Genomic DNA, 25,337 nt, shown 5'->3' with positions numbered 1-25,337 from the left:
TTCTCCTGCTTCAGCCTCCCAAGTAGCTGGGATTACAGGCATGCACCACCACACCCGGCTAATTTTGAATTTTTAGTAGAGATGGGTTTCACCGTGTTGGCCAGGCTGGTCTTGAAATCCTGACCTCAGGTGATCCACCTGCCTCGACCTCCCAAAGTGCTGGGATTACAGGCATGAGTCACTGCGCCCAGCCAAAGACCTCTTTTGTAAGAACTAAAACTATAAAACTCTTAGAAGAAAATAGGGGGAAAGCTTTTTAACACTGTATTTAGCAATGGTTTCTTGGATATAACACCAGAAGCACAGGCACCACCAACAAAAAATAGATAAATTGGACTTATCAACATTAAAAACTTTTGTGCATCAAGGGACAATATCTAGAGAGTGAAACAACATCTTCCTCTCTGGGCTTGGACCTAGTTTGTGGTGACATGGCCAAATGCACCAAGAAAGTTGGAATGAGGCTGGACGCGGTGGCTCACGTCTGTAATCCCAGCACTTTGGGAGGCCGAGGTGGCTGGATCACTTGAGGTCAGGAGCTCGAGACCAGCCTGGCCAACATGGCGAAACCCCATCTCTAATCAAAATACAAAAATTAGCCAGGCATGATGGCACACGCCTGTAGTCCCAGCTACTGGGGAGGAAGAGGCAGGGGCAGGAGAATAGCTTGAACCTGGGATGCAGAGGTTGCAGTGAGCCGAGATCGTGCCACTGCACTCCAGCCTGGGCGACAGAGTAAGACTCAGTCTCAGAAAAAAAAAAAAAAGAAAGTCGGAATAGTCGGTAAATACAGGACCCACCATGGGGCCTCCCTCTGGAAAATGGTGAAGGAAATTGAAATCAGCCAGCACACCAAGTACACTTGCTCTTTCTGTGGCAAAACCAAGATGAAGAGACGAGCTGTGAAAATCAGGCACTGTAATTCCTGCATGAAGACAGTGGCTGGCAGTGCCTGGACCTACAACACCACTTCGGCTGTCATGGTGAAGTCTGCCATCAGAAGACTGAAGGAATTGAAAGACCAGTAGATGCTCCTCTACTCTTTGAGACATCACTGGCCTATAATAAATGGGTTAATTTATGTTAAAAAAAAAAAAAGAGAGAGAGAGAGAGTGAAACAACAATTTACACAATCAGAGAAAATATTTGCAAATCTTATATCTGATTAGAAATTAGTATCTGGAACATGTAAGGATGTATAAAGAACTCCTACAACTCAACAACAAATAAATCAACAACCCAATTCACAAATGGGCAAGGAACTTGAAAAACATTTCTCCAAAGAAGATACACAAATAGCCAAAAAGAACACAGAAAGATGCTCAAGGTCAAGCCTGTAATCCCAGCACTTTGGGAGGCCTAGGCAGTTGGATCACCTGAGGTCAGGAGTTCAAGACCAGCCTAGCTAACATGGTGAAACCCCGTCTGTACTAAAAATACGAAAATTAGCAGGGCACAGTGGCACGCGCCTGTAGTCCCAGCTACTTGGGAAGCTGAGGCAGGAGAATCGCTCGAACCCAGGAGGCAAGAGGTTGCAGCGAGCCAAGATGGTGCCACTGTACTCCAGCCTGGGCGACAGAGGGCAATAGAGCGAGATTCCAGCTCAAAAAAAAAAAAAAGGAAAAGGAGGTGTTTAATCATTAGCCATTAGGGAAAATATGAATCAAAACCACCATGGAATACCACTTTATATCCACTAATATGGCTATTATAAGACACAAACAAAAACAAAATAAGCGTTGATGAGAATATGGAGAAACTGAAACCCTTGTGTATTGCTGGTAGGAATATAAAATGGTACAGCCATTATGGAAAAGTTTGGCATTTTCAAACTGTTAAATTAGAATTATTGGCTAGGCGTGGTGGCTCACGCTTGGAATCCCAGCACTACGGGAGGCCGAGGCAGGCCGATCACTTGAAGTCACGAGTTTGAGATCAGTTGGCCAACATGGCGAAACTTTGTCTCTACTAAAAGTACAAAATTTGGTGAGGCTTGGTGGTGTGTGCCTGTAGTCCCAGCTACTTGGGTGGCTGAGGCAGAGGTTGCAGTAAGCCAAGATCACGCCACTGCACTCCAGCCTGGGTGACAGAGTAAGACTCTGTCTCAAAAAAAAAAAACAAAACAAAACGAAAACATATAGAATTATGGTATGATCCAGTAATTCCACTTCTGAATGTATACCTCAAAGAATTGAAAGCAGGGCACAAACAGATACTTGTATACCAATGTTCATAACAGCATATTTCACAATAGCTAAAAGGTGAAAACAACCCAAGTGTCCATTAACAGATAATGGAGAAGCAAACTGTGGTATATATATGCATGGAATATTATTCAATCTTTTTTTTTTTTTTTTGAGACAGAGTATCGCTCTGTCACCAGGCTGGAGTGCAGTGGCGCAATCTCGGCTCACTGCAACCACCTCCTCCCAGGTTCAAGCGATTCTCCTGCCTCAGCCTCCTGAGTACCTGGGATTACAGGTGCACACCACCATGCCCAGCTAATTTTTGTATTTTTTTAGGAGACAGGGTTTCATCATGTTGGCCAGGATGGTCTCAATCTCTTGACCTCGCGATCCGCCTGCCTTGGCCTCCCAGAGTGTTGGGATTACAGGTGTGAGCCACTGTGCCCAGCCTATTCAATCTTAAAGAAGAGGAGGCTGAGGTGGGAGGATCGCTTGAACCCAGGAATTTGACACCATCGTGGGAAACAAAACGAAACCCTGTCTCCAAATTTGTTTTAAAAAATTAGCTGAGCGTGGTGGAATGCACCTGTAGTCCCAGATACTTGGGAGGCTGAGGTGGGAGGATCCCTGGAGTGTAGAAGTTTGAGGTTGCAGTGAGCTATGATCACACCACTGCATTCCAACCTGGGTGACAGAGGCTGTCTCAAAACAAAAAGGAAGATACATGGTATAATATACATGAGCCTTGAAAATATTATGCTAAGTAAAATAAGCCAGACACAGAAGGACAAATATTACACAATTCCACTTAAATGAGGTACCTAGAATAGGTAAATTCATAGAGACAGAAAGTAGAATACAGGTTACCAAGAGCTGAGGGAGTGGGGGTCAGGGAATGAGACATTATTGTTTTATAGGTACAGAGTTTTAGTTCGCGATGATGAGAAAGTTCTGGAAATTGATAGAGGTGATGGTTGTACAACATTGTGAACATTGCACAACATTGTGAAAATACTTAATGCCACTAAATTATACACTTAAAAATAGCTATAATGGGCCACACATGGTGGCTCATGCTTGTAATCCCAGCACTTTGGGAGGCTGAGGCAGGTGGACTGCTTGAAGTCAGGAGTTTGAGTCCAGCCTGGGCAATATGGTGAAACCCTGTCTCTATGAACAACAACAACAAAAAAGCTAAAATGGTAAATTTTATGTTATGTGTGTGTATATATATACATATATATATGTATGTATATATATACATATATATATGTATATATATACATATATATGTATGTATATATATATATACATATATATATGTATATATATATAGAGAGATATATATATATATATTTTTTAAGACAGTCTCGCTCTGTTGCCCAGGCTGGAGTGCAATAGCGTGATACTGACTCACTACAACCTCTGCCTCCTGGGTTCAAGAGATTCTCCTGCCTCAGCCTCTGGAGTAGCTGGGATTACAGGTGCCCGCCACCACGCCCAGCTAATTTTTGTATTTTTAGTAGAGACAAAGTTTCACCACATTGGCCAGGCTGCTCTCAAACTCGTGACCTCAAGTGATCCGCCAGCCTCGGCCTCCCAAAGTGTTGGGAGTACAGGCGTGAGCCACTGCGCCCAGCCATGTTATGTATATTTTACCTCAATTTTTAAAATGTGCTAGATACATAGGAAATAGAATAAGACATAAAATATGTAAACTTAAAATATGTGTCTATAAAACAATATTTGTATTGTAAGAACATACAAATAAATTATTAGAATTAATGAGAACTCAAATTCTAAAACTGACCTAATGATGCAATACCGTTTCAATCAATATCCTAACAGTGTCATTTTATGGAGCAAGCTGATTCTAAATTTTATATGGAAATGCAAAAGTTCAAACATAGCTAATATTCTTGAAGAAAACAAGACGAAAGCATTTGATCTATTAGGTATTAAGATATAAAATAATAATAATGTAATAAAATCATCATAATTAAGATGGTGCAATTAAGGCATCATAACTAAGATAATACAAGGAATGACAATTAAACTAATAGAACATAGTAGCCCAGAAACAGACCTACACGTACATAGTTTATTTACAATAAAAATGGCATTGAATAGGAGTGAAAAAATTATGGTCTTTTCAATAACTAATGGTGGGACAACTTGATAGCCATTTAGAAAAAAAAAAGAAACTTCCTCACTACTGAGTAACAACATAAATTCCGGATCTGTATCTCGAAACTAAAGTAACAAAGGTTTGAGAGGTAATATATGGGAGATAAAAAATATCTCCTTGCTTACGAGGACAACATATGGGCAATATCTCTCAGTAATGCCCATATATTATAGTGTCTTCTTACACAGTAGATAAAAAAATAGGAAATACTAATCAGTTTAACCATATTAAAATTAAGACTGTTGATTTCCTAAGTTTACCAAACCTAAGCTATTCACAACCCTTTCTCAGTCCCTACTAGTTCCCTACTTTGACTCATTTTAAACCAGTTGGACCCTTATCTCAAATCCTTATAAATACCTTACTCTAACATCCCCCCTTTGAATCATTACCAAGACTCTGTGTCAAGTTGATGGTCTCCTTTGCTACACTACAATAGGTTTAATGAGCTTTGTTTAGTCAACAGGTTTCCTTAGTGACCTTTGTTGGGGGGAGTAGACAATTGACAGTCCTTATCTTTTTGAGAAATATACTGAAATCTTTAAAAAAAATTTTTTTGGTAGAGATGGGGTCTTGCTATGTTGCCCAGGCTGGTTTTGAACTCCCAGCCTCAAGCTATCCTCCTGCCTCAGCCTCCCAAAGTGCTGGGATTAGGTGTGAGCCACTGTGCCCAGCCAGTATACCAAGATTTTTTTTTCTTTTTCTTTTCTTTTTTTTTTTTTGAGACGGAGTTTCGCTCTTGTCACCCAGGCTGGAGAGCAATGGCACTGTCTCAGCTCACTGCAACCTCTGCCTCCTGGGTTCAAGCAATTCTCCTGCCTCAGCCTCCCAAGTAGCTGGGATTACAGGCGCCCGCCACCAAGACCAGCTAATTTTTGTATTTTTAGAAGAGATGGAGTTTCACCACATTGGCCAGGCTGGTCTTGAACTCCTGACCTCAGGTGAGCCACCCACCTCAGCCTCCCAAAGTGCTGGTATTACAGGCATGAGCCACCGCACCCAGCCCACCAAGATTTTTATAGATTAAATTCTATTTCTAAGATCTGCTCCAAAATTAATTCAATAAGACAAAGTAGAAGTAAGTTAGTCATAAATAGTTGATGCTGGGTAATGATACATGGGAGTTCATTAGACTAGCCTGTCTACTTTTGTTTTACGTAAAATTCTCCATAATAATTTTAAAAAGTTACGTTTGTTTTTGTAGTCCTCAAGAGGGGATGTTCACTAAGGTCACAGCAAAGTTGCACTATATGACTCTGGCTTATACCCAGAAAGCATCTAGCCAAACCTAGCCTAAGTTATGCTAGATTCTGAGGTCTTGCTACGACAGAAGGAAGGGAAGACCACAGTGGTTGTAGACTTCAGAGAAATAATTCTTTTTTTTTTTTTTTTTTTTTTTGAGACAGAGTCTCACTCTGTCACCCAGGCTAGAGTGCAGTGGCATGATCTCAGCTCACCACAACCTCCACTTCTCGGGTTCAGGCGATTCCCCTGCCTCAGCCTCCTGAGTAGCTGGGATTACAGGCGTGAGCCACCATGCTCAGCTAATTTTTGTGTTTTTAGTAGAGACAGTGTTTCACCATGTTGGTCAGGCTGGTCTCGAACTCCTGACCTCACGTGATCCACCTGCCTCGGCCTCCCAAAGTGCTGGGATTACAGGCATGAGCCACCGTGCCTGGCCTGAAATAATTCTTTTTAAGGCCCTTCTACAACACCCCAAATGTAGAACTGAGTTGCTGTATTAAAATTGACATTTAAATCTTGGTTAAAACAACAACAAAAAAAGGGATAAAGAATATTTACTGTGTTTTTTGCTTTATTTATTCAGAGAGTGAAACTGTGTTACAGTGAGCTAAATTTTTAGCTGTACTTAGAATGTGCTCCCTCCTACATTTCACTCTGGAAAAGTGAAGTATCTTATCATTTCTTAGAAACCTGGATGCGAAACTAGTCAATATTAAGATCTTATACACATCCTGAGTGATGCCCAATTTAAGGCTTTGAATAGCTATTCATGTAAGTTGACTTTTCTGTGCATTTGTATCGGGGAGGATCCAGTTCAGGTTGATGTCCTGGGAACCAGTGAGGCTCTCGCTTAAATCCTGAGGGAATTAAAAAAAAGGAAGGAAAGACAAATGAAAACAGTCAACACTAAGGAGTTTTAGTAACTGATCTTGCTCTTATTTCTAGGGAATAGACAGTAAGTCCTGTTAAAATTGAAGAAAAAAACCTGTTTACTCATTCATTTAGTTATTCACCTTTTTTTTTTTTTTTTTTGAGATAGAGTCTCACTCTGTCACCCAGGCAGGAGTGCAGTGGCTTAATTTCTGCTCACTGAAACCTCCACCTCTCGGGTTCAAGTGATTCTCCTGCCTCAGCCTCCTGAGTAGCTGGGACTACAGGCATGCGCCACCAAGCCCAGCTAATTTTTGTATTTTTTTTAGTAGAGATGGGGTTTCACCACGCTGGCCAGGCTGGTCTCAAACTCCTGACCTCAAGTGATCTGCCTGCCTCAGCCTCACAAAGTGCTGGGGTTACAGGTGTGAGCCACTGCGCCCAGCCTCACTTATTCACCTATTCAGTTTACTTTTATTTGAGTTCCTTCTATGTGCCGGTCACTGAGTTAGGTTCTGAAAATGTAAGAATTTGAAAAAACAGTCCACGTACTATGTGTTGAAAGTGGCATTTTGTTGTTGTAGCTTGTATCATATGTTGTTTCAAAGTAGTGTCCAAACTGGAAAGAAAAATTAACAGATTAAGAATCTGGAAGTCTACAGCTAACATCAGGAAATAAAGATCAATATGACATGAATTCTCACGGACTGTCATATTTTAGATGGACTGAGTTCTATCCTTCTAACTTTCACATGTTTTGTACGTTTGCTTGTTTAGGAGCGATTTAAGTGCAAGACTCAGATAAATGACAAGTCTAGATAGGCAAGGACCAGGGGAAAAGCTAGTCTAAGTCAGAAGACATTATAAATTTCCGTAGACTAAAGATAAAGTCCAAACAGAAGTAAGAGAAAAAGAGGACTGCCCTTCCTTTTGAAACCTTACAGATAATAAAATATTCAACTTGACAGTAAAGTAGCATAGGTGGTTCAGCTGCAGACTGTTCCTCTGCCCCAACCACTTCACTGAAAACTGAGAGATCACTGCACCAGAAGTTATTACATCCCTGCATTTCAAATGGCCACTACATTTCTTTTGCCAACAGAAGGAAACAAACAAACAAAAAAGACAAAGTTAGATTACCTGGGAAGGCAAGGGTTTGGGCTGCACGATATTCCTCAGGTCATATCTTTCCTGGTTCCAGTTGCCCATCAGGGTACGGTTTGAATAGGTATTCTCATTAGTGGTGCATCTCCATCCATACTGGAAAAACTTGGACATATTATTCCAATCTGTCCACACTTCACCATGGCCATCTGCATTAATAAGGCTGCCACAGTGTGGGTTTTTGAGGAAACAGGCGAGGTTCTGTCTCTGGGAAAAGACAAGAATAGAAAAGCTTATTGCATAAACCAGAGAAGAGAAAAAGCATCTTTTCCTGCCCTTGTTTTACATAGCCAGGTATAACACAAGCACACCGTACTAATGATCCAGGCTATGTTATGGTTCTGTTTCTTCTTCTCTAAGTCCTGGGACCCTTTGATCCATTCTTTCAATCAGCAACAGTGGGTGACTACATGGATTAAATCCACACCCCCGCTCCCCAGGCCCCGTGAAGAGACAGGAAAAACTTCAGTATTCCCAATACAATATGGAGAATTAGCTAAATTTTTAAGGTAATTTTGAGATGTAGGCATTGAGGGACTAAAAGCACTGCTACAGTCAGAGAGAACAAAAAGAAGTGAGAGTTGAGTAACTAGATAACACAATAAATGAGTAATAAATGATCATTTCCTTCCTTCTAGCTCAAATGATGCCTTCCCTGAAGTTAGCTTCTCTTTCAACTCACATAAAACTTTATCTTATCTTTCCCTGTATTTATAACTTTTTACCATACATTAGAGTGCTTTAAGTCTGCATTATGTCTCCTATACAGAGCTGTATGCCCCTTAAGGACAGGATCTGTTTTATTCATTATTGTACCCTGTCCTTCTGCCTGTTCTCCCAATCAATCTGGTTTGCATATACCAGATGATCAATGTCTGATTTCATTTTTTTTGGTAAGATAAAAGCTCAATCTTTCTTTTTCCCCAAAATGTGAGTCTGGCCCCCTGGCTTAGGAAGATGATACCTTCCCTGAAGAAGAGTAACTTGATGCTGAGTAGGTTGAGCTGTTTGAAGATTTCTTATGAGAGTGACAGAAATCCTTACTTGGCTGTTCCATGTTCTTTAAAGATGTCAACAAACCTGGCTTTCCCAGTTCTCCAAGCAAAGAAAGAATCACCCAGATTACCATGGGCAAGTGGCCAGGATTTGGGAGTCACCACCCACTTGCCTTTCCACAGGCAGAAACAAAGCCAATAATGCAGCACTGAAGGATGACATCCCAGGTAACTACCCTCATACCATCTGCCTTTGTGAAGACAGATGCATGCACTGATGTTACCAAACAACATGATGACCAGAGTAGCTGGTGCCACAAAGTCCAATGGGCCTGGTACTCATACTGGAGATCTAGGTGTAACTGTCTCTAGGGCTGGAATGACAGACATCACCATCCACTCAGTTGTCCAAGCCAGAAGCCTGGGGCTTATCTTTGACTCTGACTTGTCTTTAATTTTCACCCAGTCACTAAGTCTTGTTGATTTTTGAATCAGACTGCCACCCTCCATTCCCACTGCCACATTTCAATTCAAATCACTGTCAGCTTTGTCTCCATTATTGCAGTTGCCTCTTGTTTTATCCTGCCATGCCATCAGCCTTGTTCCTCTCCAAACCTTTCTCCATAGGAAAGCAGAATTTTTCAAAGTGAAAGTATAATTGTATCATCTTCTTATTTAAAATCTTTCAGTGGCTTTCCACCGTTTTCAGAGTAAGATTCAGTCTGTTAAAATGGCTTACAACAGAACAGAGAACCAAATACGGCATGTTCTTGTTACCGGAAGGGGTCCTGATCCAGACCCCAAGAGACACAAGAAATAATTCAAGGTGAGTCTATAAAGCGTAAGGAAGTTTATTAAGAAAGTAAAGGAATAAAGAATGGCTACTCCATATGCAGAGCAACCCTGAGGGCAGCTGGTTGCCCATTTTTATGGTTGTTGATTATATGCTAAACAAGGGGTGGATTAATTCATACCTCCACTTTTTAGACCATACAGGGTAACTTCCTGACTTTGCCATGGCATTTGTAAACTGTCATGGCGCTGGTGGGAGTATAGCAATGAGGATGACCAGAGATCACTCTCATCACCGTCTCGGTTTTGGTGGATTTTAGCTGGCTTCTTTACTGCAACCCGTTTTATCAGCAAGGTCTTTATGACCTGTATCTTGTGCTGAGCTATCTCATCCTGTGACTAAGAATGCCTTAACTTACTGGGAATGCAGCCCAGGTCTTAGCCTTATTTACCTAGCCCCTATTCAAGACGGAGTTGCTCTGGTATAAATACCTCTGACATTCTCACTTATAAGTGGGAGCTAAACATTGAGCAAACATGGGCCTAAACATGGAAACAACAGACACTGCAGGCTACTAACTAAGAGTGGGGAGGGCGGGTGGTGTGGGTTGAAAAACTATCTATTAGGTGCAATATACCCATGTAGCAAACCTGCAACCTACCTGGGTGCAATATATCCACGTAACAAACCTGTACCTGTACCCCCATATGTAAAATAAAAGTTGATTTTTTTTAAAGGCTTACAACGCTCCCTATGACCTGGCCCCTGCCTAACTCTTCAGTCTCATCTGTTACTCTCCCTCCAATTGTGTTTCAGCCAAACTCAACTATTCTGTTTCTCCATCAAGCTTTTGCATATATTGTTCCTTTTGCCTCTTCACGCCTCTTGACTCAGTTAAGATGCACTTTTACCCTCTTAGCTTTCAACTCGGGTTTACTTCATCCAAGGACTCTTTGACCCACTTCGCCCCAAAACTTGGTAACGTTCTTCTGTGTGCTCCCAGAGCACACACCCTGCCATATCAGAGTTGCCTGTTTTGCTCTGTGCATTCCCCACCAGACTGCAGGCTCATTGAAATCATAGGCCACATCTTGTTCATCCACATATCGTAACCACCCTCACAGTGGCCTGGCACGCAATAGACTGTGGGGAAAAGCAAGAGAGATCAGATTGTTACTGTGTCTGTGTAGAAAGAAGTAGACACAGGAGACTCCATTTTGTTCTGTACTAAGAAAAATTCTTCTGCCTTAAGATTCTGTTAATCTATAACCTTACCCCCAACCCCGTGCTCTCTGAAACATGTGCTGTGTCAACTCAGAGTTAAATGGATTAAGGGCGGTGCAAGATGTGCTTTGTTAAACAGATGCTTGAAGGCAGCACGCTCCTTAAGAGTCATCACCACTCCCTAATCTCAAGTACCCAGGGACACAAAAACTGCGGAAGGCCGCAGGGACCTCTGCCTAGGAAAGCCAGGTATTGTCCAAGGTTTCCCCCCATGTGATAGTCTGAAATATGGCCTCGTGGGAAGGGAAAGACCTGACCGTCCCCCAGCCCGACACCCGTAAAGGGTCTGTGCTGAGGAGGATTAGTAAAAGAGGAAGGAATGCCTCTTGCAGTTGAGACAAGAGGAAGGCATCTGTCTCCTGCCTGTCCCTGGGCAATGGAATGTCTCGGTATAAAACCCGATTGTATGTTCCATCTACTGAGATAGGGAAAAACCGCCTTAGGGCTGGAGGTGGGACCTGCGGGCAGCAATACTGCTTTGTAAAGCATTGAGATGTTTATGTGTATGCATATCTAAAAGCACAGCACTTAATCCTTTACATTGTCTATGATGCAAAGACCTTTGTTCACGTGTTTGTCTGCTGACCCTCTCCCCACTATTGTCTTGTGACCCTGACACATCACCCTCTCGGAGAAACACCCACGAATGATGAATAAATACTAAGGGAACTCAGAGGCTGGCGGGATCCTCCATATGCTGAACACTGGTTCCCCGGGTCCCCTTATTTCTTTCTCTATACTTTGTCTCTGTGTCTTTTTCTTTCCTAAGTCTCTCGTTCCACCTTACGAGAAACACCCACAGGTGTGGAGGGGCAACCCACCCCTACATAGACACTCAATAATCTTTCTTGAACGAATAGAAGATAGGAGATTTAAGCACCTGGAAGAGAAATTTTGAGCAGCAGAGACACTGGGAGGCAGCCATTTCAGACGAGGTGAAAAAAGTTTCAAAACCTTCTGCGTCAGGAGCATGCGAGACACAGTCCAACCTCTTCCTTGGCCTCAGCCCCGCCCCGTTTCTTTCACCCAGAACTCGCCTCAACCCCCTGCGCTAGTGACCGCTTGTGACCTCATGCAGGTGTGATGAAGTCGCTCAAGGCCATGCTTGGGCTAAAGACACTTTGATCTTCCCGAGGGGGTGAAAGGGCGAGGGGACAAGAGAGTGCGCGTCTCGCTTTTGCACTCATATAGTTATCATCCACCGGGGAGTCGGTACACCGGGGAGTCGGTACACCGGCTCGTCTAGACAACCAGGCGCCATGGGTGCGTCATCAACTAGTGACGGGTGAAGACGGGGCGGAGAGAGATCCGTGAAGGAAGTGACGGAAAACGAGCGCCACAGAGAACGCGAGCCGGGAGTCCGTGGAGGCCATGGCCCCTCGGCGCCTCCTGTTGGTTGGGGAGGGGAATTTCTCCTTCGCCGCCGCTCTGAGCGAAACGCTGGATCAGAGCACTCAACTTACCGCCACCTGCCTCCAGCGCCCGGCCGAGTTGGCTCGGGATCCACTGGCCTGGGAGAATCTGCAGCGCCTGCGCGAGCGAGGTAGCGAGCCCGCCCCTCTGCGAAACCCCGCCCAGCGGCCGGCGCGTCCCAAAGTGGAAAGGGTGGGGGCGTGGGGATGTAACCCACGTGGAGATTGTTCTTGATCGTCCCACGGATATTCACATAAAGCCGGCCTTGTGCCCAGACTTGGGCTGGTCTGCACGGTTTAAGTTAGGAAGAGTTTTTCTGTTCCATGTCTTGAGGCATCCTCCTGTCTATATTTTGCGCCCCCAAACTATCTTTGCCAGGTATCGATGTACGTTTCGGTGTGGACTGCACCCATCTGGCAGATGTCTTTGAACTGCACGAGAGAGAATTTGATCAAATTTATTTCAACTTCCCGCATTGTGGACGCAAAGCTGGCGTAGCCAAGAACAGGGAACTGCTTGCCAAATTTTTCCAAAGGTGAGGAAAGGAGCGCCCTCACAAGGAAAATGTTTTTTAAGATGTCCATAACATAGTTACTGTACCCAAACATAAGGCACACGTGCAAGCTACTATGATATGTTTAGAAGAGACTATAAAGCCCCAAAGGAACCCCAAATTTAGTTGGAAAGACAGATATATAAACCCTAAATGCTAAATGAAAGTACAAATAGTGTACTCTTGGGTGTGTAAAAGAGGATCATTTATTTTTGACAGTGCAAAATAATGAGAGCCATATAGTCTAATGGCTAAGAACGTGCACTTAGAAGCCAGACTGCCTGGATTCAAATCCCAGCCCACCACTTAACAGTTGTTATTTTTTTATTTTTATTTATTTTTACTTTTTGAGGCAGAGTCTCGCCCTGTCGCCCAGGCTGGAGTGCAGTGGTGTGGTGCAATCTCGGCTCACTGCAAGCTCCGCCTCCTGGGTTCACGCCATTCTCCTGCCTCAGCCTCCCAAGTAGCTGGGAGTACAGGCGCCCGCCACCACGCCCAGCTAATTTTTTGTATTTTTAGTAGAGATGGGGTTTCACCGTGTTAGCCAGGATGGTGTCGATCTCCTGACCTTGTGATCCGCCTGCCTTGGCCTCCTAAAGTGCTGGGATTACAGGCATGAGCCACCACGCCCGGCCAACAGTTGTTATTTTAAGCAAGCTTACTTAATCTTTACATGCTTCCGTTTCCTCAACTGTAAACTAGGGATATTAATAGTAACTAACTGGGCCAGGCGTGGTGGCTCACGCCTGTAATCCCAGCAGTTTGGGAGGACGAGGTGAGCAGATACCTGAGGTCAGGAGTTTGAGACCAGCCTGGCCAAAGTGGCAAAACCCCGCCTCTACTAAAAATATAAAAATTAGCTGGCTGTGCTGGCACGTGCCTGTAGTCCCAGCTACTTGGGAGGCTGAGGCAGGAGAATCGCTTGAACTTGGGAGGTGGAGGTTGCAGTGAGCTGAGATCGTGCCACTGCACTCCAGCCTGGGTGACAGAGCAAGACTCCATCTCAAAAAAAAAAAAAAAAAAAAAAAGTAACAGCCTCATAAAATTATTGTGAACTGAAAACAGTGCTTTACATGATTATACCACAAGACATGATACTATTGGAGGTGTCTGATGGGGCATAGCTGTCAATAAAGTTTTGACAGAGGTGGTATTTTAAACTAGTATTTGAATTTCAGGAGGGCAGTGAAAAGAACTTTCTAAATGGGAAGAAACAGCCTAAGCAATGAATCATATATAGGAACTGTGCAGATATTGATCTTTCTGTGACATATGCATGAACGACACAAATGCAAAGCAGACCCTGGTCAGCCAATCTTACAAGTGAGTGGGTTGAACATTTAATTTATGCTTCTATTTACTTCCAGCTACTTTCTTTGCATTTTTTGAGGTCTAATAGATTTTTGCACATAGGTATGATTGGATTTTAATTATTTCACAGGCAAACCATGTGTATGTTGCCAACTTCTGTGGTAATTTCCACTTGTTTATGATAATTAGTTAGTGTTTCTTTTCTCCCTATTAGCTGTGCAGACGTTCTTGCAGAGGAAGGAGAAGTCCACGTGGCATTATGTAGAGGACAAGGTGGAACTCCTGCGGATAAGCCCCAGAGAGAATGGCACAACAGTTGGCAAGTGGTTGCCATGGCAGCCCTGGGGGGGCTCATTTTAAGCGACGTGTATCCATTCAGCTGTAAGGCTGTGGCAGGGTACAAGTGCACTGGATATAGGTAGGTAATAGCATAGGTTTAAGCCTTCTGCGTTTTCATCTCTCTCACTAAGGATAACAAAATCTCATAGACAGACTCAATAGGCCCTGCCAATTAACTGATTCAGTCTCTAAAAATACTTGCTTATTTTAATAATGACAGACTTCATATTGGTGTCTATTTTGCCAGGAGTCAAGATAAGTCCTTTCATGTAGAAGGTGCTTTGAACCATGTCTTCACCAGGAGCTTACCTTTCGAAGGTTCTCAACCCAGAATCTTCAGGATCAAACTGGGTAACCAGTGGTTTTCCTTTCCAGAACCAGAAGCACTTGTAGGAAAGTTGAACAGGTAACCAGTTATTTTGCTGGAAATCACTTCCATCTCCAGTTGTATCCTGATTGTCTTGATGGCAACCATATATTGAATGGATGGTGCATAAATTGTTAGTGATGTTGGTGCTATGTTTATTTGTCAGCGTGGCCTCCTTAAGCATCTCTAGAATTAAAAATGGTCACATTTTCTGATATATTGTAGGGATGGTGGCTGTCAAGAGTTCTGAAATACACATCCGTTTCTCCTTATGGTAGATGATTCCTTTGTTTCCTTTCAAGATCAATTTAAAGATAATTCTTTTCTGTCCAGCTATTTGTATTTTTAATTCTAGCTACATTATAATTATTTACTATCTTAAGTTAGAAAAGTTATTTTTGTGTGTGTTTAAACAGGGGTTTCCTGGAAGCACCTTCATGTCATCCTATCAAAACCATAAATGAGAAACTCATTGCTGAATTAGGCAAAGTTTTCCCACTAAAAAGGCTGAAGTGTTCCTACCCTTTGCTGCCACAGGAAGGTACCAGTGTTCTTCCTTTCTGGAATTGTGACTTTCTGTCAGCTGCTTTTTGGATTAGTCTCCATGAAGATAACTCAAATTCTGAGTCCCTGACTGGTGGGACATCACAAGATGTGGAAGACTTTCTAGTGTCATTTTCAGAACTTAGCCTTCTCAAGAATCCTGGAAGAGATGGTAAAGAAGAAGCTTGTGAAGGAACCTGTGGCCAGGCCAAGATCTGCCTTAGACCTTCTCTCCTAGTGCATGTTCAGGATGTCATCGAAGTACCAGACTTCCTCTCAGGTTCTCTGCACATCCTCAGTGGACCTGTCTTTCAGAAGTGCCACATTTTGCCTTTCACAATGCCAGCATTTCATGAAACTTTATTTATCCTTGGGTTTAATCAAAATCTGAAGGATGGCTGTCTTCAATCACTGCTGGATCATCTGAAGGGCATTCTAGATAGCCTGCTGACCCAGACATTGCCGGAGAGCTCTAAGCTGAGCAGTTTAGTCAAATTTGTCCTTCAGTCAAATGGAAAGGATTATATGATTCGTGTGAAGACTCATAATTTTAGCCCAGATTGTACTGAGGATCTAATTATTGGGTCTGTTATCACATCTGCCACTAGTGTTATACATAAAGACCAGTGTTTTGTGTTTGTGTCTATGAACTTGGACTTATTAGCCATGCTTGTCTGGTGTATCTCTGACTGGAGAATGTTGTGGACGTTTGATAACCGTTTCCTGAAAAATTTTGTCCCTGGCAAAATAGAACCCTTTAAAAGTCATTCTCTGTATCCTCCATGTTATGTGCATGATGTTAGTTTTTGGATAGATCAGAAGAAAGGATTTGATGAACTAGAGTTTCACACTGTGGCCCGAGCAGTGTCTCAGGACGCTATTATATCCATACAGTTTCTTAGCCGTTTCCAGCATCCAAAGACTCAACAGGTCAGTCTCTGCTATAGATTGACCTACCAGACCTGTGACAAGGCCCTCACCCAGCAGCAAGTAGCATCAATGCAGTCCCAGTTTAGGAAGGAGATTCAACAACACCTATATGTTATACCTCGGTAGTTTGGTAAATCCTTTTCTGCAGTGTGATCCTTCATTGCGGGGGATGTGGAGGAAAATTACCAACTTGCAACCAGTAGTCCTTTCTGGATTTTTGTTTTTGTAAAATCTTTTACTTTGTGACCATAGCTACTGTTCGTTGATTTTTTTTTTTTTTTTTTTTTTTTTTTGAGACGGAGTCTTGCTCTGCCACCCAGGCGGGAGTGCAGTGGCAGTGGCACGATCTCAGCTCACTATAAGCTCCACCTCCCAGGTTCATGCCATTCTCCTGCCTCAGCCTTCCGAGTAGCTGGGACTACAGGCGCCTGCCACCACGCCCGGCTAATTTTTTTTTTTTTTTTTTTTTTTTGTATTTTTAGTAGAGACGAGGTTTCACCGTGTTAGCCAGGATGGTCTCAATCTCCAGGCCTCGTGATCCGCCGGCGTCGGCCTCCCAAAGTGCTGGGATTATAGATGTGAGCCACCGCACCCGGCCTACTGTTAGTTGATCTTAAAGATACCTTGACTCTATCACTGAAACTTATAGATTATAATGTGATTGGTGACATTTGGAGTTGTGTAATATTTTGGTCCCGAGAAGTGACTAAAACAATAAACAAAACAGCATCTTGTACTTTAGATGCTCTATTGTTGAACAGGCAGTAGAACTTAAGTGTCTCATCAAATATAAATATGTTTTCCACACTGTCAATTACTCTTCCCTTAACTTTGTTGTATCATTTCATTAAATCACCTTATGAGAGTAGTTTTTGGCGTCAGACTAACATTTATTAGCTTGGGAAATTGCAAATATTCCACATTAATTTTGGTATTATTATTATTATAATCATCACCATTTTAATTCTGTGGTTGAAAGTCATGGAACGAATAAAGTGTCAGATTTAGGGTTAACATTTGGGTCTGTTTGACTCTAAAGCCCATGTTCTTTCTGCTACTTTCTGTTACTTCTTCCCTAGTCTTTAACAGTAATCGTTCAACTGTGATTAAACTTTGCCTCTCTGGATTTTGGGGCCTTCTGTTGTAAGTATCTCTAAGGGACACTGGAAAATTAACTTAGCTTAGGATTCTGCAGAATGCGGTACTCTAATGTGAAGTAATGTATGTTCCTGTTAATAGTTAGGCTCCACATTTGGGATTATATTCTGTGAGAGACATGACTGTCTTATTTATTCTTGGAGAAAAGCACTTGGGAAGGCAAGAATGGAAGTACAGAGACAAATTAGGAGGTTATTGCAGTAATGCAAATGAGATAATGATGACCTGGACCAAGGTGGTAAAATGTTGGGTTGGATAATATTTGGAAGGACTTGCTGATGAATTAAACATTTGTGTGTGGGCGAGAGAGGTGTGGGGTTAGAGAAATAAAGGAATTAAGCAAGACTACTAGGTTTTTGACCTGAATACCTAGAAGATTGGAAGTGTCATTAACTTGGATGGAAACACTGCCATACGAGTAAGTTTGGGGAGAGGGATAAAGAATCAAGGAATCTCTTACAGACACATCTATTGCTGAGCTCTCCACATTGACTATTTTGCTAATTGATGGCAGGTAATGTGATTTATCCCTTTCTTCTATCCTCAGTAGTGCTTGGTACATGTATAAGGTAGCATTTGAAAGCTGGATCTTAAAACAAGGGCAGGAATGTGAAGGGAGAATTGTTAGGCAAGTAGGGTGTGCATTTCAGGCAGAGGACATCCATAAACAGAGATATAGATAAGGGAGCATTTGGGGGCACTTTCTAGGCTAGTTAGCTGGAATGTAAAGTGTGCATAGGAAAGTAGTGGGAGATAAGATTGGAACGGTAAGTTGGGGCTGGAGTTCATGAAGACCAAATGCTAGAATAAGGAGTTTGTACTTTATTTGGTAGGCAATAGGAAAAAATCCGGTGGTTTTTAATTAAGGAAGTGCCCCAGAGTAGTGCTTTGGAAAATTAACTGGATAATGTTGCACAGGATGAATTTGAGATGAGCGATCCCTGTGGAGATGCTATTGTGTTAGTCCTACGTAGACAGATAGGGAGGGACCTGCATTAGACTTAAATGAAAAGGAGGAGATGGGTATATGAGATACAGTTAGGCTGGGTGTAGTGGCTCACGCCTATAATCCCAGCATTCTGGGAGGCTGAGGCAAGTGGATCACTTGAGGCCAGGAGTTCCAGACCAGCCTGGCCAACATGACGAAACCTAATCTCTACTAAAAATACAAAAATTAGCCAGTGTGGTGGCCAATAGTCCCTGCTACTAGGGAGGCTGAGGCACGACAATCTCTTGAACCTAGGGGGCAGAGGTTGCAGTAAGCTGAGATTGTGCCACTGCACTCCAGCCTGGGTGAGCAAGGAAGACTCTTGTCTCAAAAAAAAAGAAAAAGAAAAGAAAAAAAGAGTTAAGCTGGATATTTGAACTTGGTAACTAATGACTGCATGTGAGAATTAAGCAATATGATCAATCTCCATTTTCAATACTTGGGAATTTTTAGTAGGAAATCACAACCTTCTGAGACCTTGTCAAGAGATTAGCATTCCCTCTATAAACTTGTCCCACTTACTGGCATGGAGCTCGACAGGGTAGGATATAGCTCTGTGATTAGAGGAGTGGATAGAGTGTCAGGATTAGATGAATGACCCCCAAGATATGGGGGTCACAGGTATGATATCATCAATGTGCCAGTATAAAAATGATTGTAGGAAATGAAGACCTTTCACCCGATCTGGTGGGAAGAGAGAGCATGGGCTTTCCGGTAAGATAGTCCTGGGCTGGAACATAGCTCCACCATTTACTAGCTCCAAGTTTATTTAGTTTCCTGATAAATAAAACAAGGTTGTTGTATTAAGTTTAAAAAGGATAAAATATGTAAAATGCCTACCACAATGCCGTAGTAGCGATGACAGTGATGGACATCTGGTTCAATTTGCCGCACAGAATTTCATCAGTCTACACTCTGCCATTACCGGTTTGTCTCTCTGAAGCAGTTTTTAGCTACAGGCTGCCTCTACCAAAATACAGAGAAGGCAAGGTGTTAAAAATGACATTTTAAGGACCTTTTAGTAGATAGCTGTGCTGTGATATTTAACTGAATACTTCACATCTCACTATGTAGATTTCTTTAATCACTTTCTATTTGTTTTTTCATTTAAATAGGAGAGCTGAGAGGTGGTGTTTTTTTTTTTTTTTTTGGAGAATGGAGAATGCTGAAAAGTGACGGAAAAGAGGGTTGGAAGGAGGTAGGAATGGCCAGAGTTAGAAGCAGGTGGATGGGACAGCCCTGATGAAGAAACTCCTCAGGTTCTATTTCTTCGCTACTCGGGGATCTGCCCCAATTGGCCCAGTAACGCCATAATTTAGTATTTTCTGCGCATGTCACGGTCTTTTGTCCCTCGGCGGACACCGTTTGGCAGCCAAAGCTATGTCTGCGCGCTCACCGACTTCATAGGGTGCCGAATTCTTTTTTCCCCAGGCTTGCCATGGCTAGTCGAGGGGCTCGGCAGCGCCTGAAGGGCAGTGGGGCCAGCAGTGGGGATACGGCCCCGGCTGCGGACAAGCTGCGGGAGCTGCTGGGCAGCCGAGAGGCGGGCGGCGCGGAGCACCGGACAGAGTACGTGTGCGGCGCGGCAGGGGCGTGGCCGGCCGGCGGGGCGGTTCGGGGCTGCCCCCGGGAGGGTCTTAGCTGTGGCGCGCGGGGCTCAGTCCGGCCTGGCCTCCCCGCCGGAGGCCCGAGCTCCCTCTTCAGCTAGGTCCTATTGGTCTTCCTGGGCGGGTCAGCATTCAGTCTTCGCCCACCTTAGATCCCTCCACTGCGCTGTAAAACTGCCTTGGAGTGCGGATCTGTGATGCTCCTGGGCCAGGCCTAGAGTGGGCACAGCCTCTGTGGGAGATGTAGACAGGATCAAAGAGTATACCTTTTACGGCTGTTCCTCACAGCTCCTTTTATTCTCCCTCAAGTCCTGACCCTTTACTGGGCCCATCCAACCCGCCATCACCTCTTCCCAAACCCTGGAGGCTGCAGGTTAGAACTGCGTTAAGGGAGCTGTCAACATATGGAATTGGAGTAGGCTATGTACCTTGCACCTAGGCTTCTATCTGAACATAAGGGGGAATGAATAAAGCCATGAAAAGCAATGACCTTGTTAAGAAAAGAAAGAAAAGGAGAATGACAGCTTTGTGGCCTTCAAGTGAGTGATTAGTTGGCTTGGGATAAATGGAGTGTCATAAATGCATTGAGCTAAAGTGTATGAGTTAATTTATGCCTTAAAAGCAGGAAGTGGAAGGAGTGATTGAGTGATTAAAGTCAATTCTTCAGAAGGCCGAGGCAGGAGGATTACTTGAGCCTAGGAGTTTAAGTCCAGCCTGGGCAACATAGCAAGACCCTATCTCATAAAAATTTTTTCTTAAAAATCTGAATTTTTATTCATTTTACTGAGAAAAAACAACTAGCCATTCACCTTTTTAGGTGAATAACTTAAGTGCTTTGATGTCCCTTGCCCTTTTTGTCCTTTCTATCTAGATTTAGGTCTTCTGATTAGCAGGTCCTTCCTGACATGCTTTTTTTTTTTGCTTTTGAACAGGTTATCTGGGAACAAAGCAGGACAAGTCTGGGCACCTGAAGGATCTACTGCTTTCAAGTGTCTGCTTTCAGCAAGGTTATGTGCTGCTCTCCTGAGCAACATCTCTGACTGTGATGAAACATTCAACTACTGGGAGCCAGTAGGTGATTTCTTTAGTTTTCTCTTTTTGTTCTTGATTTTGCAGCATAGGTGTTATTACCAATCGAGAGACAAATAATATACAAGTTTGACTCCTAGTAAAATAATTGTATTTTCTTAAAAAAAAAAAAAAAAACAGGCCTATAATCCCAGCACTTTGGGAGGCTGAGGCGGGTGAATTACCTGAGGTCAGAAATTCGAGACCAGCCTGACCAACATGGTGAAACCCCGACTCTACTAAAAATACAAAAATTAGCCGGGCATGGTGGTGGGCGCCTGTAGTCCCAGCTACTCGGGAGGCTGAGGCAGGAGAAATGCTTGATCATGGGAGGCAGAGTTTACAGTGAGCCGAGATCACACCATTGCACTCCAGCCTGGGCAACAGAGCGAGACGCTGTCTCAAAAAACAAACAAACAAAAAACAGAGATGGGGGCTCATTATGTCGCCGAGGCTGGTATTTAACTCCTAGGCTCAAGCGATCCTCTCACCTCGCCTTCCAAAGTGTTGAGATTACAGGCGTGAGCCACTGGGCCTGGCCAGTAACATGTTTTCACTTTTGTATTCTAAGCGGATGATTTACCTGCTATTGAAGGCTGTAGGGAATTTAGCTGGTTTACACAAAGGTGCAATTTGTAATTTTCTTTTTTTTTTTAAATGAAAATAATACCTGGAGATAGTTTTTAAAGTTAACAACTACTAAAATACCTAAAGGAAAAACAGTAGCTTTCTATTCCACTTCTCGTGTCCAAATCCTACTTTCCAGAAGCAACCACTTTTTTTCACTTTTTAAGTTATTTCTTCTGACGGTTACCAAAATAGTGTTACTAAATAGTATACTTTTATTGCTATTTATTGATTTACACATTACCTGTTGACTTTTATTATAGAAAATTCAAAGGTAAAATTTTCTAATCACATTTTGAATTAAAAAAATGAAGGAAGACTGTTAAGTGTAGGTTGTTTAAGGAAAATATAAAATTTAGAGGTTTTCTGTTTTGGCTAACGAGTATTGAGAAAAAATAAGTAGAAGGTAAAATTTAAGCTTTCAGTGTTGACCAAACAGCAATCTTGTAAAATTTATAATGTCTTAATATTTTAAATATTGTATCATTTTGATTCCTTTTTTATCCATCAATTGCAGATCGCCCAGGCTGGAGTGCAGTGGCATGATCTAGGTTCACTGCAACCTCTAATTCCCAGGCTCAAGTGATTCTCCTGGCTTAGCCTCCCAAGTAGCTGGGACTGCAGGCATGCACCACCATACCATGCTACTTTTTTTTTTTTTTTTTTTTTTGGTAGAGATGGGGTTTTGCTATGTTGCCCAGGCTTGTCTTTAGCTACTGGGCTCAAGCAGCCTGCTTGCCTTGCCCTCCCAAAGTGCTGGGATTATAGGTGTGAGGCATCGTGCCTGGCCTGCCTTTGTTTTTAATATTTCTGCTCAGAAACTTCACTTGCATCTGCTTAACAGAGATTTTTGGCCAGTATAACCCTGAATCTATCTGTTTTGTATTTTTAGACACACTACCTCATCTATGGGGAAGGGTTTCAGACTTGGGAATATTCCCCAGCATATGCCATTCGCTCCTATGCTTACCTGTTGCTTCATGCCTGGCCAGCTGCATTTCATGCAAGAATTCTACAAACTAATAAGGTAAGGGCAGACCAACCTGGAAGCAATCACAATTGATCAAGAGGTGAGTCTCTGGTATAGTTTTGAGAAAAGGACAAAATGAATTGGAAGTTAAAAGGGAACTTTTTTTGAAGAAGAATCATTTATCCAATTCACCATTCAACAAGCATTAATGGAACAACTTTTATTTAGTAGACACTGTATTAAGCGCTGTGGCTATAACAGTAACCAAGCCCCTGACTTAATGAAACTTGTGGTTTAGTGGAGAAGATGAACATTGAACAAATCATTCTAAATATGGTGGGTCTTATGGAGGAAAAGTACAATGCACGGTGGAATAGCATATTAGGAGGGTCTAATTTAAGTAGAGTGCTGAGAAATAATTAGATGTTAACTGGGACCTAACCTGATTAGTTTTCAGAAATTGACTATGATGCGTCTTGGTGTGGATTTCTTTGGGTTTGTCCTGTTTGGAGTTTATTCAGCCTCTTGAATCTTTGGGCTTATTCCTTTTGCCAAATTTGGAAAGGTTTTAGTTTTTATTTTTTTGAATACTTTTTCAGCCCTGTCCGGTTTCCTCTTCTTCTGTAACTTTGATGATGTGAATGTCAGATCTTTTGTTATTAGTCCCCCAGGTCTTTGAGACTCTGTTTTCAATTTATTTTCTCTCAATTGTCAGTGGAGGCCTGGTAGGGAACCTCGAGTTCTACCTCCACTTGGCGGTAACAAGGTAGAGACTTCCCACTAACGCTCTTTCCCTGCTGGGTTAGTGGGAAGTAGTATCAAAAGAAGCCAGCTAAAACAGAAAGCTTAAATAAGATCGTAGGAGCACAACAGTGCATGCTGAGCCCATGAATAATCCAGAATCTCATAATGCAATACCTAAAATGTCCAGCTTTCAACTGAAAATGACCTGTCATGCCAAGAACCAGGAAGATCTCAAACTGAATGAACTGTTGTTCACATTGAGTAATTTCTGTTCTTCTGTCTTCCACTTCACTGATTCTTTCCTATGTCCCCTCTTCCAATGCTGACCCCGTCCATTGCATTTTTAGTTTGTTCTATGTACTTTTTCAGTTTTAAAATTTCCATTCAGTTTTTCTTTATATCTTCTAATTTTTTTTACTGAGACCTTCTCCTTTTTCATTTGCTTCAAGCATATTCTTAGTTATTCACTGAAATATTTTTACAAAGCCCGCTTTAAATTTTGTCAGATAATTCTGACACCTCTGTCATCTTGGTGTTGGAATCTATCAATGGACTGTTTTCATTCAGTTTGAGATTTCTACAAGACCTGGTAGGATCTATTAAGGTATTAGACTGTTGTTCTTTTCCCCCCAAGTCTGTTATGTAAAGACACTGCAAGGTTTTCAGACAAAAGAGAGGTATGATTGCATTTACATTTTAGAATGATCAGAAAGGTAGCACCTGCAGAAAGTGACAAAATACTGTCCCTCCCTTCCCTATCCGGTATCTCATTTCCATTTTTTTGTTTGTTTGTTTGGTTTGTTTTTGAGACGAAGTCTCACTCTGTCGCCCAGGCTGGAGTGCAGTGATGCGATCTCAGCTCACAGCAACCTCCATTTCCCGGATTCAAGTGATTCTCCTGCCTCAGCCTCCTGAGTGGCTGGGATTACAAGCTTGAGCCCCCACGTGTGGCTAATTTTTTTGTATTTTTAGTAGAGACAGGGTTTCACCATGTTGGCCAGTCTGGTCTCAAACTCCTGACCTCAAGTGATCCACCTGCCTTGGCCTCCAAAGTGCTGGGATTACGGGCGTGAGCCACTGCACCTGGCCTCATTTCTGGTTTTTTTTTTTGAACTTGTCAAAGGAAAGATAATAAAGGGTGAAGGGCTCAGCAGAAAACTAACAATGTGCTGTGCAGAGGGTTTTTATTTCCATTTGGCTATCTACTATCACTTCAAATTTTACATGTTCAACACAGAATTCTTCCTTTTCTCTAATCCTGTTACATCACTGATGTGCACAGCAAGTGAAATGGAAAGCAAGATTTCTCTTCTTCTCTTGTTCTTACTTCTGATCTCCTTTTTCCTAGCCATTCAGCAAAGGGGAATTGTAGCTTAGAGAGTCTTAGCCCCAGCATCATAACGTTGAGTAGAGAAGGATGGTTGTTTCTGAGAGACAGGGTGGTAACAATTGGCACATCTAGTGATAGCTACCTTCTCAATCTCTTGCTACCCCAAATGAAAGCACCTTTGTATTATCTCTTCATGGACCTGTTTGTGAATTTCTCTGAAGTGTACACTCAGGAGTGAGATCCCACAAGTAGGCCCATTTTTTTTGTTTGTTTTTGAGATGGAGTCTCACTCTGTCACCAGGCTGGAGTGCAGTGGCACGATCTCGGCTCTCTGCAACCTCCGACTCCCAGGTTCAAGTAATTCTCTTGCCTCAGCCTCCCGAGTAGCTGGGGTTACAGATGCCTGCCACCATGCCTGGCTAATTTTTTTGTATTTTTAGTAGAGATGGGGTTTCACCATGTTGGCCAGGCTGGTCTCGAACTCCTGACCTCGGGTGATCCGCCCACCTCGGCCTCCCAAAGTGTTGGAATTACAAGTGTGAGCCACCGTGCCCGGCCAGTTATGCTATATATTAAGTAGTGTTTATGTTCTGAGAAATTCGGTGCTCTTAACCATATGGTATTCTGTAGTATAAAGCTATTTAATATAACCCCAATTTTATTA

The 25,337-nt window shown here is 42.7% G+C and overlaps 4 protein-coding genes across 22 annotated transcripts in view; 3 read left to right on the top strand and 1 right to left on the bottom strand.

The window, feature by feature from the left end:
• The first annotated feature begins 431 nt into the window (after window positions 1-431).
• LOC107967305 (putative ribosomal protein eL43-like) lies at window positions 432-1,098 on the top strand. Its single transcript, XM_063784642.1, has 2 exons — window positions 432-486; window positions 679-1,098. The coding sequence occupies exons 1-2, from the start codon at window positions 432-434 to the stop codon at window positions 1,026-1,028; spliced, it is 405 nt and encodes a 134-aa protein (XP_063640712.1). The 3' UTR covers window positions 1,029-1,098.
• Window positions 1,099-6,172: 5,074 nt separating this feature from the next.
• CFAP68 (cilia and flagella associated protein 68) lies at window positions 6,173-11,735 on the bottom strand. 2 transcript variants are annotated; one of them, XM_016921976.3, is made up of 4 exons: window positions 11,606-11,735; window positions 7,630-7,860; window positions 7,042-7,108; window positions 6,173-6,476 (listed from the first exon to the last, which is right to left on the bottom strand). In XM_016921976.3, exons 1-4 carry the CDS (start codon window positions 11,648-11,650, stop codon window positions 6,367-6,369), a joined length of 453 nt encoding a protein of 150 aa, XP_016777465.2. In that variant the 5' UTR covers window positions 11,651-11,735; the 3' UTR covers window positions 6,173-6,366. The 2 variants fall into 2 exon arrangements, with proteins under 2 accessions (XP_016777465.2, XP_024203172.2); XM_024347404.3 differs by lacking the exon at window positions 7,042-7,108 and having other exon boundaries at window positions 6,250-6,476.
• Window positions 11,736-11,749: 14 nt separating this feature from the next.
• FDXACB1 (ferredoxin-fold anticodon binding domain containing 1) lies at window positions 11,750-16,440 on the top strand. The gene is made up of 5 exons (XM_508751.7): window positions 11,750-12,268; window positions 12,517-12,673; window positions 14,217-14,420; window positions 14,589-14,747; window positions 15,125-16,440. Exons 1-5 carry the CDS (start codon window positions 12,097-12,099, stop codon window positions 16,305-16,307), a joined length of 1,875 nt encoding a protein of 624 aa, XP_508751.2. The 5' UTR covers window positions 11,750-12,096; the 3' UTR covers window positions 16,308-16,440.
• The window catches only part of ALG9 (ALG9 alpha-1,2-mannosyltransferase), a 101,919-nt gene continuing 90,942 nt past the window's right edge, over window positions 14,361-25,337 (top strand). For 6 of the 18 annotated variants that reach the window (XR_010147081.1, XR_010147083.1, XR_010147082.1 and 3 more), the window contains exons 1-3: window positions 19,671-19,896; window positions 20,867-21,005; window positions 22,522-22,656. Coding sequence is in view for 5 of the 18 variants with exons in the window: in XM_016919744.4 (XP_016775233.2) it covers window positions 19,766-19,896; window positions 20,867-21,005; window positions 22,522-22,656 (405 nt within the window). In the remaining 13 variants the exon portion in view is untranslated. 18 annotated transcript variants of the gene reach the window in all.

Source organism: Pan troglodytes, chromosome 9 (genome assembly GCF_028858775.2).
Source record: "Pan troglodytes isolate AG18354 chromosome 9, NHGRI_mPanTro3-v2.0_pri, whole genome shotgun sequence".
Lineage (NCBI taxonomy): Eukaryota > Metazoa > Chordata > Mammalia > Primates > Hominidae > Pan > Pan troglodytes.
The sequence above is the reverse complement of the archived record's forward strand: the minus strand, read 5'-3'. Positions and strand labels throughout refer to the sequence as shown.